General features: G+C 40.7%; 1 protein-coding gene across 1 annotated transcript; it reads left to right on the top strand.

Annotated features, from left to right (window-relative positions):
• Positions 1–11: 11 nt before the first annotated feature.
• On the top strand, positions 12–12,373 carry CCDC107 (coiled-coil domain containing 107; the record flags this gene model as incomplete). Its single annotated transcript, XM_077338850.1, has 6 exons — positions 12–600; positions 2,551–2,756; positions 5,420–5,486; positions 6,938–7,028; positions 10,622–10,731; positions 11,487–12,373. Coding segments are annotated over 6 exons (1,338 nt in total), but the record flags the coding sequence as incomplete, so codon positions are not given.
• Between the last annotated feature and the right edge of the window lie 1,638 nt (positions 12,374–14,011).

Below are 14,011 nucleotides of genomic sequence, written 5' to 3'. Positions count from 1 at the left end.
ATCCCCGCCGCCGCACAGCAGGGCTTTCCTTCGAGGCCCAGCTTGAAACGGCTCCTCGGAGACGGAAGCAGGGGCGGGGAGACTGGCACTCCAGCCGTCTGGGAGATGCCCCGGGGCTGCTTAGGCGGGAGAGGGCCCTTAGAGGACAAGGAAGGAAGGAGGATGCGGCGCCGGTCCGCTCCGCCCCGCCGCCTCTGGGCGTGGCCTCCAGTGTTAAGCGGGCTGGACCAGCGGCGCAGGCTCAGAGCCCGCGAGGAGGAAGAGAAGCTGGAGGCCGCGCTGTCTCCCGGCCTTCTCGCTGGGCCGCTTCTCTCCCCCGTCGCGCGGCTTCTCTGTGGGGTCGTGAAAAGTGCTCTGAACGCGGAGAGGCGGGAGGCCGGTTGCCCTTCCCGGGGTCTTGCCGAGGAGCCCTCTTGCTTCCGCTCGTCATCATGGGGCTGTCCTCTGGGCAGCAGGCGCTGATCTCCGTCGGGCTGGTGTTTTGTGGTTTCGTTGTGATGCCCAGGATGTTTGGTGGTGGAGGAGGAGGAGGCCGGTACCCGCGCCCGGCCAAGGTCTCCACCGGCCGCCACGATCCGCAGCAGCAGCAGCATCGCCACGGTATAAACGGCCTCTTACCCCCTAGAGGTGCTGGTGAAGTTGGAGCCCCCTGTGCTGCCAACCCCCCGAGCTTGTGCTGTTTTGCAGTTCGACCTTGTTCTTTGGCCTTGTATTTCAAAGTGTAGACATGAGTGCAGGACTTGAGTGGTGAGGGATAATCCCGTGACTCTCGTTTTTACTGCTTAATGATTTAGGAGTTGGTTTGGCTGTGACACCTGAGCAGCAAGGGAGGGCGGTTTATAAATATCATAAATGAATATGTGCCAGGAATGTGTGTGTCTTGTACAGTTGAGAGTTTCCCCCACTTTCCCCCTTAGTATTTCTTCAAGACGGGCTGATCTTTAGCATTTGGGGATAATTTGCTTAGAAATCTATTGTAGAATGGTTCCAAATAAAGATAAAGAATTGGCATTACTTTTGATTACTGGGAGGAAAAACTGTTAATGTGTAAATGATTAAGGTAGACAAAAATGAGACTTGTTGGTCAGCAGGCCTAAAAATTATACAAACTTTCCTGCTATTGGAAAATTAAGATGAAAAACATTGGCAGCTAACTCTTGGCTTTTTGCTTGTCCAGCAACCATCAGGAGAATTAAACATTAAAAATTAAACATTTCCTGCTAGAGCTGATTAATTCTGATTGAATAGGTAACTGATACTAGCAGAAAGCAACTGGAAGTTTCCTTAGCATAGCTGCAAAGAAAGTTCTTATGGGTCCTAGAGTACATTTGGTCAGTTAGATTATTATAGTATATTGGCTTCTTGCAGAAGATGTAGATGTAGATATCAAGGAAATGGGGATGTGAAACTGAAGTAAAGCCTGTACCTGTAAATCGTGCATTCAAAAGCTAATGCATTTGGCGAAATTATTCAAGAGAGTAAGCTTCATGAGCAATGATTATAGTCCCAGAAGTCATGTGAAAATATCTGAGAGTTGTTATCTACTGTGCTCTCAAGGCTGAGAACAAGTAGTCTCCAATAATTTACACATTATATTTGTGGTTATGATACCTTGATAGGAGGAAGAACTTGCTAAACTAAAATAATGTATGCACATCATTCAAATGTCTTTTTCAAGGAAGCCCTTCAGTTTGGACAAAACTATGTTTTCCTTGCACTTGGACTGCAAGATATTGTTGCTGTTAAAATGTAATTCTTACAGAGCTATTGAATAGATCATTGTTTTATTGGCCCTTGATAATGAGTGACTCCACTGTGTGCCTGCCATGATGTGTCCTTGACTGTAACACTCAGCATACATACAAGAGTTAAAGTGGAGTAATTTTAAGACAAAGTTCAGAGAATCTCCATGTTGGTTTCACCCACATCAACATGTCTTTAGATCCCCCCCCCCTTAAAATTACATTAATGTATCAATTTTTGCCTGCCAGGGAAGCTCCCTTCTTACACACTAGGCACACTGTTTTTTGGTCATGGAGTGGCCTTTTATCTTTATGGAAGATATTGATCCGTCCAGCAATATTCATCTTTCTCTTCTTCATAATTTATTATGCGTATTGAGCTTTGTTTTTATACTGGGATTCAGGACTGCTCTAAAAAAGCTAGAACGCTGGTAGAAATATAGTGGCTATATAAGAGAATGAGCTGTTATCCACCAGGTCTCTGTTTTCTATCTTACCTCTGCCATGAACTCATCAAGAAGGCCTTAGGCAAGCAAATAAGGTTGCTGTTTTACAGATCTTGTTGTAAAATTTACAGTAAAGCAATTACAACTAAGTAGAAGATATTCTGAACAGTGAAAGTGCTCTATATAAATAGAGTGTATTTTGCTGTTCTTTAAGTTGCTAGTACCTCTATAAGCCTTCTTATTTCTCAGGACATTTGAACAGTTTTTGTCCCCCCCATATATTCAAGGTGTCTTAGAATTATGTTTTTTTTTAATTTGCTGGACTAGGCTGCCTCTTAATCCTAAAAATACTTATTTTGCAGATGGATCGGAGAGAATTCTCCAGTCCCACATGAATCCAGGAAATTCTGAAAGTAAAACATATCAGAGCATCCAGCAAATGAGGAATGCAATGGAGAAGGAGCTGAAGACTGAGAGGACTAGAGGGAATGGCAAAGACTTAGCTTTAACACTCATGCCCTTATATGCTGTTGGTGTGGGGATGTTTGCTTTATACAAATTTTTAAAGGTAAATGTTAATTATAGTGCTTTTAAATGAAAACTCTTTTTCTGCTTACCTGCGTACAGTAGGAATTTGTTGTGTAACGTGCATATTGTTACTATAACGATTACCTGATAGCACTTGTCTGAAGGAAAAATTTTAATTTTTTTAACTTAATTAAGCTATTTGATGGCTTATCCTCTTGATTTTATTAGGGATGAAGTGGCTTAAATTACATTTTAAAATGTACAAGATTTTTTTTTAATTCAGAAGTCCTGTTCTGTTTTACTTTTACAAAATTTTAAAGTTCTGAGGGCTGTACCATGTAATACAACATAGTCTAATTTATCTGCTTTCTAGATCAAACTTGGGACGGCAAATATTTAGACATCAGAATATTTCTCCTTGACTTTGCAGCCTGTTACCAAAAAGGGTGAGAAAGAACATAGTGACAGTTGTGTGCTGTTAAATGAAGAGCTAAACTAATGGAGGTTTCAATCAGCAAAGTAGCAAATTTAGTATTGCCAGGATACAGTATTTCTAGAACAGAGGCAGGGAGGATTTAAGCTGGAAGTGCTTATAGCTCCCAATATATCAGAGGGACAAAGGCATAAATTAGCTAATTTTAATGCCTATAAATCTGATGTATCAACTGAACCTGCCTCTAGCAACCAACACTCAAATTGTAAAAGAATGTTTCAGAAATGTCTTCTAATTTGGGTGGATCTTGGCTAGAAGGTTTATGGAACATTGTGTGTTTAGGTTTTGATACCATCTCTGTTAAGGCTTGCTTACTGGAGTTGGATCTCCCTGTTTGTTCATTATATTACTAGTTCTGTTCCCAAACTCAGGGGTCCTCAACCTTCTTAAGCCTATGGCCACCTTTAGAATTCTGATGCCAGTTGGTGAGTGCTGCCACCAGCTACCAAATATTAGGGAGTTAGATCATGCAAACCTCTGACTCTTCAGTATTTCAGGCAGAAGCTCTGTTTAACAATATGCCTTTTAAAATTATAATCTGTGTTGTGAGGATCCTTATATTGTAGTGACAGCTGCTGCTGAAACAACTGTATAGCCAATTAGATCTCCAGTTGCCATTCAGAAGCCCTCTTGAGCCAAACCAATGAGTACCTGGGTGTCAATGGCCACCACATTGAAAACACTTGGCTCCTAATGTGCCTCTCTCTCTAACTCTCTTTCACACAAACACATACACACACATATTCGCTCAGAAGAGAGTGAATTTCTGCTCTTGTAGGAATTTTGTGTCATACTGAGTGTCTGGCACAACTATTGCAAACAAGCTGACTATGGGTAACAAGCAGCAACAAATAGCTGCACAGTGAGATCAGTATGAACAGTATGCTGGATGGCAATAGCCTTGCAAATTAAGTAACTTATTTAAACAAAAACAAATGACCAGAAAATGTTTCCTCTGTATGTAAAAGAGAAGAATCATATTTTTTCCAAAAAAATTAAAAGTTGACAAATCAGCATATAAAGATTGTGAAATTCACCACTGATTCATTTATTCCACTGTTGTCATTTTTGTCTTTTAAATGGCCATATGAGTGGCTGTGTAGTGGAACAGAGAAGAACTCATTCTGAAGTTCTTAAAAAATATGCCAAAGCTGTGTAGCTACAACAAAGAGGGTGGGGAGAGGGATTGTTTGCCTTATAATTTCTCATTGCTTATTTTTAAAAGATTTTAATATTTCTTCTCATATCTAGTCTGATTTTGTTATTTTATTCCAATTTTCCAATTTTGCCTGGCCCTTTTGAGGCATGTGTTTTCTTTAAATTTTTCTGACTGTGGGTCCAATTTTGAATTTAGTTATTAAAATCTTGTTATTATATCATGGAGGACTCCCTTCTCTCCTCTCAGGACTCCCCACTCCCCCTTCTATTCTTTCTTGCTTACAGCCATTTCTGCAGGTCAGATTGAAGATGGCTAGGGATGGGGTGAGGGTTCTGTTAGTTTTAGCTTTTTGTGATATTTTAATTGCACCAAGCCCATTTGTGAAGAGGCGTGATACACGTTGAATAATAAATAAATGTAGCCGTGGGCACTTTGGATAACGTGTGATATATGTGTTTATATAAATTTGTGAATGTCAGCATCTTGCTGCATACAGACATCTTACTTTCAGTGGCTCTCCTAGAAAGTGGAAAACTATTTCCACAGAATACCAGATTGTGTGCTTGACACCTTGCAGCAGAAACATGTCTTGATGGAAATATGTTCTCTTAACCTCTATATCTTGTATAAAGTAAATTGTTCAGCTACACATGAGAGCACACTTCATCTGACTCTTTAGAATGTTATTATCCTTAGGAAATCGGAGCTTTACTAGGCAGGTGAGTTTACTGTTTTGTAACTTGAAAGTTGGGACTGGTATTGGTTTGGTAACACTGAAGTTGGAGAGACTAAAACCTAAAAGATGCGACAAGGGAAGTTTAACACAATTTAATCAAAACAAATCATGACATTAGCCAATTATGCACCTGTTGGATAATGCGCTTTCAATGTGTTTTTGCAGGTGGATTTTCCTGTACAGAACAGGATAATCTACTTCTAAAGTGCATTGAAAGTGCATTATTCAATGTGTGCATAATGGGCCATTGAGGAAAACTCTTGTTAAGGTTTAGATATTCTAAATATTTTGAATTTGTATTTTTTTTGTTAATAGATGAAATCTCAAGAAGAAAGCTTATCTACAAGAGAAAAAATTACAGAAGATAAAACAAAAGAAACAGGTAGTAATTTATGCAAATATGTTCTCATCATATGGTTTACTTGCACTTTTGTTAACTGTATAAAGTTTTACTCTGAATAGGACTTTGTTCGTCTTAAAGGTACCACTGGACTCAGGCTTTATTCTGCTGCTGCTGACCAACATAGCTACCCACCTGAATCTATTTTGTTAAATTTGTCATAGCTAGTAAAATATTCCAGTTTATTAAAGTACTTCAAAGAAATTATCTGTTAGCATCTAATTGAAAATCTTAGAATTATTCACTCCTGTAGTCTAATTGTAGACAGTGAAGGAATTAGATTTGTTGACATATGCCTTTTTAATCGCTTTGGAAGTAGATTTGTTTGATAATAAATAAATTAGACACGTACCAAATTATTTGCTATTTGAGGGCTTATCATCTTGATTTTATTAGGGATGAAATGGCTTAAATTGCTGTACATACATACCATCATAATCACTTTGCAAGCTGTGTGGTAGGAGTTATTGTAGAAGAAAAATCTACACCATTACTGAAAGTGCACTTAAATCACATCTTGTCATGTTAAAAGCAAACGTTCTTTGTCAGAGTGATGCTGGCAAAATAAATGGACATAATATCTAGGCACAAAATGGAAAACTGAATTCTTACAAGTGTGATAATGTTGCAAATGAATCTCTTTGTACTATCAGTCATATAAACCAGTCATATATTTCAAGTCAAATCCTGCACCCATAAACATTACAGTGGAATTAGTTTTCTTTTTTTAATACCAGAAGGCTTTTAAGTTCCACCCTCTGATTTAGGACAGTTCTAAACTTAAATAACTACCACTTAGCTCTATTAGACTTATTCCCTTGCAAATGTGTGTAAGGGCCAAACGACACATTCAGTTTGAATTGAGTCTGGGTTCCCCACAGCTACACAATACACACAACAGATGTGATGAATGGCTTAAAAAAAAATAAAAGTCCCAGAGGACCACCATGGGAGGAGGAAGGGCTCTTGCATTTCCTCCCCTAAGCTGTTTTTCCATGCTGAAGCGGTTTGATGGGGGATTTGTTTCCATATCTTTTATATTCCACATGCATTAAATACTCAAGACTTGAGCATCAAAAAAGGAAACTCTCCTCCAGTTTTGTTTTGGTGCTGAAAAAAATCGGAGGGGAGGGGAGCAGGAGCCCCTCCTCCCCTTCCAGCGGCATTCTGAGCCCATTTGATCTCTCCTTTATTTCTTAAAAGCCATTTCTCATAGATGCTATGTTTTTGTGGGGAATTTGAGTTGGATCTGGGAAACCAGTTCTTTGAAAACCTGAACATCTAGTTTGGCTTAAAGTCCACGGCCCAGGAAAGTTTTAACTCTGTTGTATTATACAGCATTCTAGAAAATAATCTGCACATATTAAAGTGTATATGAATGTACAAACATGACTCCCCCTTTTCATTTGCAATGTTGCTTTTCTTGCTTGTAGAATGCCAGCTTTTGGAGCTAGAGCAACATCTGGCACAGACAGAGAAAATGTTAAATTCTTTATTGACTCAGTTAGATCCACTTTCAAGCTGGTGAGTACATACAGAAGAATTTAATACTTTGGCTTAAACTGTATTATCAACTGTAATATTTGAGAGTGTTACGATCATGTGTTTGTAAACGTGAATGTAAGAACCTCAGATGACACTAATTTGAATATGAATTGTTTGTTCTCTCTGTATAAACTTTGACAATAATAGAAGTTTTATTGAAGTTTTTACATTCTCTTGAGATTTCTCAAAACAATTAGCAAAACATCTATATGATACGTTGCCTTACAAGGCTAGACAAATATAATGTCTACATACTAATATTGGTGTTTTCACACATAGGGCATCTTCTGCTCCTAATTCAGTGCTTTTGGGAGCAGACTTTTTTCCTGCTTCTCCACAGCATTGTTTCTGAAACTTGCATTGCTCCAAACTTCTGGGCAAGATAAAACCTTGTCGATTGCTGTGTAGGTGGGTACATTTGAATCTTCTGGCCTGTATGGTATAAATTTTTCTCGATCATATCCCCATGATACAGAAAGCGAACTAGAGGCCCCTTGGCCGTCTTTGGAGAGTACACTGAGAAACTCCAGATGACTCATACTGACTGAAGTGGGCAAGATGCTAAAGGCAGCAAAGCCAACCACATGCCCTTTAGACCCATGTCCATCATGGCTGCTGAAAACAACCAATATAAGAATAGTAGCCCCCTCCAGGAGATAATCAACCTCTCCCTCTCAACAGGAGAATTCCCGGAAGGGCTAAAAGAGGACGTGGTTTGCCCACTGCTCAATAAACCATCTCTGGACCCGCAACAACCTATAAACTGTCGCCTCGTCTCACACTTAGCGTTTCTGGGGAATTTGCTTGAAAGAGCTGTCATTGTCAGCATTTTTGGAAGAAGCTTCAGTCCAGACCCATCTCAGTCAGGCTTCTGGCCCAGTCATGGGGTAGAAACAGCACTAGTCAACCTGACAGATTACCTCTGTCACCAGTAGGACAAGGGCGGTGCTGCTTGTGCTATTAGTCCTCTCAACAGCATTTGACACAGTCGATCATGAGCTTTTAGTTTACCGCCTCGCTGATTCTGGGATTAGGGGGACTGCCCTTCAGTGGCTGATCTCCTTTCTTTGGGATCGCAGACAGAGTGTAGCAACAGGAGAGAGTTCAACAAGCTGCCACCAGCTTGCAGGTGGAGTTCTTCAGGGAGCAGTTCTCTTTCCAATCCTATTCTACCTCATTATGTGCCCTCTTGCTCAACTGGTGTGGAAGTTTGGGCTGGACTGTCACCAATATGCCGATGACACCGAGCTCTTCCTCCTGATGGCTGCCATGATTATCCCCCAGAAGCATTAGCCAGCTGCCTGGAAGCAGTGACGAGGTGGCTCGAGCAGAGTAGTCTGAAGCTCAGCCTTTCAAATATGGGGGTCCTGTGGCTGGGCTTCTTCAACTCGCTCTACGCAGGCCTGCCCTTAAGCTTTATCCGGAAAGTACATCTGGTCCAGAATGCAGTGGCCAGGTCCTCACAGCAACATGATGGATGGCCCACAATCCAACAGTTGCGCTGGCTTCCAGTTGAATTCCAGATCAGGCGTGAGGTCCTGGTAATCACTTTTAAGGCCATGCACTGTCTGTGCCCAGTGTACCTGATGGACTGCCTTTCTGCCTTCACCCTTCAAAAGAGCTTTACCCTCTGCTACCTCCAACTGACTGGTGATCCCTGACCCCAAGGAAGCTTGCTTGACCTCAACCAAGGCTGGAGCATTTTCCATCCTGGCCCCATCCTGGTGGAACAAGCTCCCAGAGGAGATCAGGGCCCTGACGGAACTTGAACAATTCCATAGGGCCTGCAAAAGGAAGCTCCTCTGCCAGGAACAAATTACTTTCCATTGGGCCCCAAGCCTTTCTCCCATGAAAACCACCGCCAATTTGTCCATCCCATGGGACCATCAGTACGCTGTAGTTAAACTACTGTTCTCACCATTGTTCTTCTATTCCACTGGTCTATTACATTGTTCTATCTGTATTACTGTTTACAACTACTAAGTTATCTGTACTGTTCCCTGTTGCTAAGTTCTATTTAAACTGCTCAGAGCCTCAGGGGAGGGTGGTATACAAATATAAATAAATAAATAAACGATGACCATTTCCTCCACTCATTGGGGATAAAAAAAAATAAGTACTAGAATTTTATTATATAGGTCTATCAATGTAACAGTAGGTGTAACATGTTCTATGAATTCTCAGCTTTCATTTTTTAAAAATCCTTAGCTCCTTCTCTTGTGGAAATATAAGGCAAAAGACATATCTCTGCAAGTTAAGAGGCCAGACACTTAATTTTTTTATAAGCTGGGAATTCACAGAGCCTGTTCCACTATTAGTTCAATGGTCTATCAGTATAAGGATATCCTTGTGTCATTTGTTTTATTGCAAAACCCCTGGTGGCCCAGGAGGGGAACACTTCTAGAGGACTGTGACTGGGAAACTGTTGGGAAACATAGCAAATGGAGATTTATCTACAACTGCATAATCAATGGGAAAGCCACAACGTCCCATCCACATATGGAAAACACCATTGACCAGGCTTCATGAAACCCTGGGGTTTCTCAACAGCCCTGGAAGAATTTCAATTGGGTGGGAGTTAATTTTAATATATTTATAATTTTTTAAAAAATTATTGTCTTATGACCATGTGCCAAGTGCCTCAAATGACCAAAGAAGGGCATGGGGAGGGTGGAAAGGGGAGGGGCCCTGGTCATAAAAATCTTTGCTAACCAAGGCTTGTCACATGTGGTAGCAACTGGAGTCCAGAGGTAAGCACTCATTTAAAATGAACTCTGTTGGGGAGGGTAGCAGGGGGTGATGCTGTTTCTGGCAGGGGGGGGCTAGTGGGGCATGATGTCACATCCAGTGGGAGTGTCTGGCTGATGGCACTTCTGGTGACAATATGACTTCAGGGGTGTGGCAGGAAGGTGTGGTCTGCTAACAATACTACTGGGGTTTCTTGAAGCCTGACAAATGTTTCAGGGATTTCTCAGTGGTAAAAAGGTCAAGAAAGGCTGCCCTAGACTTTCAGGCATCTGGGATTTTTCTAGTCTCGAAGGTATTTTTACCATAAAATGACCCCCGTATTACTTGAATATTATTTGAATACTCCAGTTACCTTTGATTAATATTGACAACTAAAGAAACAACTGAGTAAAGGTTCTATGGGTATAGCATGGTCCTTTATACACGAAGTAGAGCAAAATATTGATTCATGCGGCTGCTGTTGCATAGCTAGGTTTGTGCCAGATTTTCCAGACAGGATTTGTTTTTTGGTGCACTTTGTTATATTTTTGACCCATACTTCTAATTTTGATTCTGAAGAGTTGGCAGTATGAGCTCAATGTGACTAGAAGTGGTCTGTGATGAATTGCAGTGGTTTGAAGCATAGTTCCAGAGTTTGTATCTCATAAGAATATATCATTGAGGCTATACATGGGCTTTTGGTGTAAGCACTGAGAGACTGAGTTAAAGATGGCCCCCTAACCTAATTACAGCTATATATGAAATTACTCTAGAGCCAAACAGTTATCAGAATTAGGACAACCCATCTATTTAATTTTCTAACAGTTTCTTGTCTTTCATTCTAGTATTAATGCACTGGCTTCGGAACAGAAAGATGAAATAATGGTACAACTTGAATCTATTAGAAAACTGATGAAAGAAAGCGGCTTGGACAAATCAGCAATGAAACCACAAGGTGCACATGTGTTTCTACAGATACAAATTCTACAGATTATTTTTGTAGTAATGGCAATATAATGCTGTCGAAATAGTAGTTGTGACATCTGATGACAACCAAAGTGGTACTGCATAGCTGAGCCAATGTGATGTAGCAGTTAGTGTTAGACTAAGACTGGGAAGACTCAGGTTCAAATCCACATTCTACTGCAAAGTTTCTGAACCAGAACTCTACCCACCACACTGGTTTGAGGATAAATGGATGAAGGAATCCTGTGTAGTGTTTTTAGCTATTCAGAGGAGTGGTAAGACTAATGTGGTAGACAGGAAACATATCCTTATACTCTGTCACTGGATAATTAGTTGCTGTGTGTGCACAGATCATTCATTTGAATAGAGGAAAATTACCTTCAATTTTATTGCTTGGTGCTTGTGAATTGGGTAGTTACGCTGAAACTTTTTCTTGGCATGTAAGCTCCAACAAGCAGCCGAGTCACACTATTTCATCTCTTACTAGCTGCATTCATTGAGTATTATCTACATGTCACTACAAAAAGTGCTGAGCCCTTTGACTTTCTGAAGAGCCCTCTGACTTAGGGCTCTTTAGTAAGTCAAAAGGCTCAACATTGCTGTTAAAACATGTTAATACAGAATGTACTGTTATGTATAGTAAACCTGTTTGTACATTTTCGACAGTTTTGTTTTAATTGTGGAAGTTTCTAAACACACAGTCTGTTTACAATTTAAATCTCTATTTTCTTTTTGTAAATTTAGATATTAGCCATGCATGTCAAGAAAAGCTTGAAGATCTCATTCATTCATTCAGTGAACATTGTGAGGAAGAAGTGGGTGACGGCAGTGATGAAAGCTTTGGACATGAAGTGCTGTTTGGAGAGAATGAGGAACATTGTGAGGAAGAAAAGCATGAACACACTGACCATGAGTTTGTACTTAGTCCATTGGAGGAGCCAAAGGAGATAGAAGTTTGTGGAGTAATGAATCAAGATATATTGGAACCAGCATTTGGATTAAGGAGACGTAACAAATGAATGAAACGCAGAAAATTATGCTGAAGTGTTGCACAAACCTAGATGTACTTTTAACTTATTTTGGATTGAATTCACAATCACTGCAATATGCTTTGAAAACAAGTTTGTTATGAAGCTTTTCTATTATCTTCAAAATAATTTATGAATGTATTTAATTGGATTTCTCTGTGGTAGTTCTCCATTTTATAATTATGAAAACTGAGGAATTGCGTTGCAGTATTTTAATGGGTTTTATGGTAAACATCTGCAGGCAGGTGTCTGAATATTATATGATCCAGCTGATGTAATTTCAAGCAAATACTGATTGGCGTTCTGAACCTAAACTATTTGGTTGCTTTGGATACTGAATGGCAATGTGTATATCCTTTCTCTCTCCCCCCCTCCCCAGTTCTGTTTCTCTTTGTTTGGAACAGTTGAATGATCACAGAAGAATATACATTTCCTTATATTTTTTTAAGAACCACATTTTCATTAACCCTTTTCAAAATTTTATTCAAAAACACTGGAAAATGCTGGATGAAGCTTGATAGGGAGAGAGAGTAATGTGATGCATATAAACCAGTTCTTACTTGTGATGCATATTATGCATGACAATAAATTAAGCTAATTATGTATCTTTGTAGGCTTCATATAGACTGTTATTTAACTAAGTTTTGAACAGTTGATTTCAAAAAATGTTTGTAGAATGTGGTAGGTACAAACGTTTCTTATTCCCTTCAGTCTGGGCATTATAATTTATAAAGCTATGATGAAACCAGAGACATCTTCCATAGGATTCTAAGGTAAAGGTATACCCTGTGCAAGCACCGGGTCATGTCTGATCCTTGGGGTGACGCCCTCTAGCGTTTTCATGGCAGACTCAATATGGGGTGGTTTGCCAGTGCCTTCCCCAGTCATTACCGTTTTACCCCCCAGCAAACAAGCTGGGTACTCATTTTACCGACCTTGGAAGGATGGAAAGCTGAGTCAACCTTGAGCCGGCTGCTGGGATTGAACTCCCAGCCTCATGGGCAGAGCTTTCAGACTGCATGTCTGCTGCCTTACCACTCTGCACCACAAGAGGCTTTATAGGATTCTGTTGTTGTTGTTATGTGCGAAGTCGTGTCCGACCCATCGCGACCCCATGGACAATGGTCCTCCAGGCCTTCCTGTCCTCTACCATTCCCTGGAGTCCATTTAAGCTTGCACCGACTGCTTCAGTGACTCCATCCAGCCACCTCATTCTCTGTCGTCCCCTTCTTCTTTTGCCCTCGATCGCTCCCAGCATTAGGCTCTTCTCCAGGGAGTCCTTCCTTCTCATGAGGTGGCCAAAGTATTTGAGTTTCATCTTCAGGATCTGGCCTTCTAAAGAGCAGTCAGGGCTGATCTCTAAGACTGACCGGTTTGTTCGCCTTGCAGTCCAAGGGACTCGCAAGAGTCTTCTCCAGCACCAGAGTTCAAAAGCCTCAATTCTTTGACGCTCGGCCTTCCTTATGGTCCAACTTTCGCAGCCATACATTGCAACTGGGAATACCATAGCCTTGACTAAACGCACTTTTGTTGGCAAGGTGATGTCTCTGCTTTTTAGGATGCTGTCTAGATTTGCCATAGCTTTCCTCCCCAGGAGCAAGCGTCTTTTAATTTCTTTGCTGCAGTCCCCATCTGCAGTGATCTTGGAGCCCAGGAAAATAAAATCTGTCACTATCTCCATTTCTTCCCCATTTATTTGCCAGGAATTGAGAGGGCCGGATGCCATGATCTTTGTTTTCTTGATGTTGAGTTTCAAGCCAACTTTTGCACTCTCCTCCTTCACCCGCATCAACAGGCTCTTTAGTTCCTCTTCACTTTCTGCCATTAGAGTGGTATCATCTGCATATCTGAGGTTGTTGATATTTCTCCCTGCAATCTTGATCCCAATTTGTGACTCCTCTAATCCCGCATTTCTCATGATGTGCTCCGCATACAAGTTAAATAAGCAAGGCGACAGTATACAGCCTTGCCGAACTCCTTTCTCAATTTTGAACCAGTCAGTGATTCCATGTTCAGTTCTCACTGTTGCTTCTTGACCTGCATATAAATTTCTCAAGAGACAAATAAGATGCTCTATAGGATTCTAACATATAGTAATTTGTTTTGATCAACAACACATATCAAGAGCTAAGAATAAAGCTGTCACCTCAGCATGACTATCTTAGAAATCTGAAGAGCACATATTAGCAGATCATAGTATTAATATTGCAAACTTAAATGGACTCCGGGGAATGGTAGAGG

This window comes from Paroedura picta, chromosome 5 (genome assembly GCF_049243985.1).
Source record: "Paroedura picta isolate Pp20150507F chromosome 5, Ppicta_v3.0, whole genome shotgun sequence".
Lineage (NCBI taxonomy): Eukaryota > Metazoa > Chordata > Lepidosauria > Squamata > Gekkonidae > Paroedura > Paroedura picta.
The sequence above is the reverse complement of the archived record's forward strand: the minus strand, read 5'-3'. Positions and strand labels throughout refer to the sequence as shown.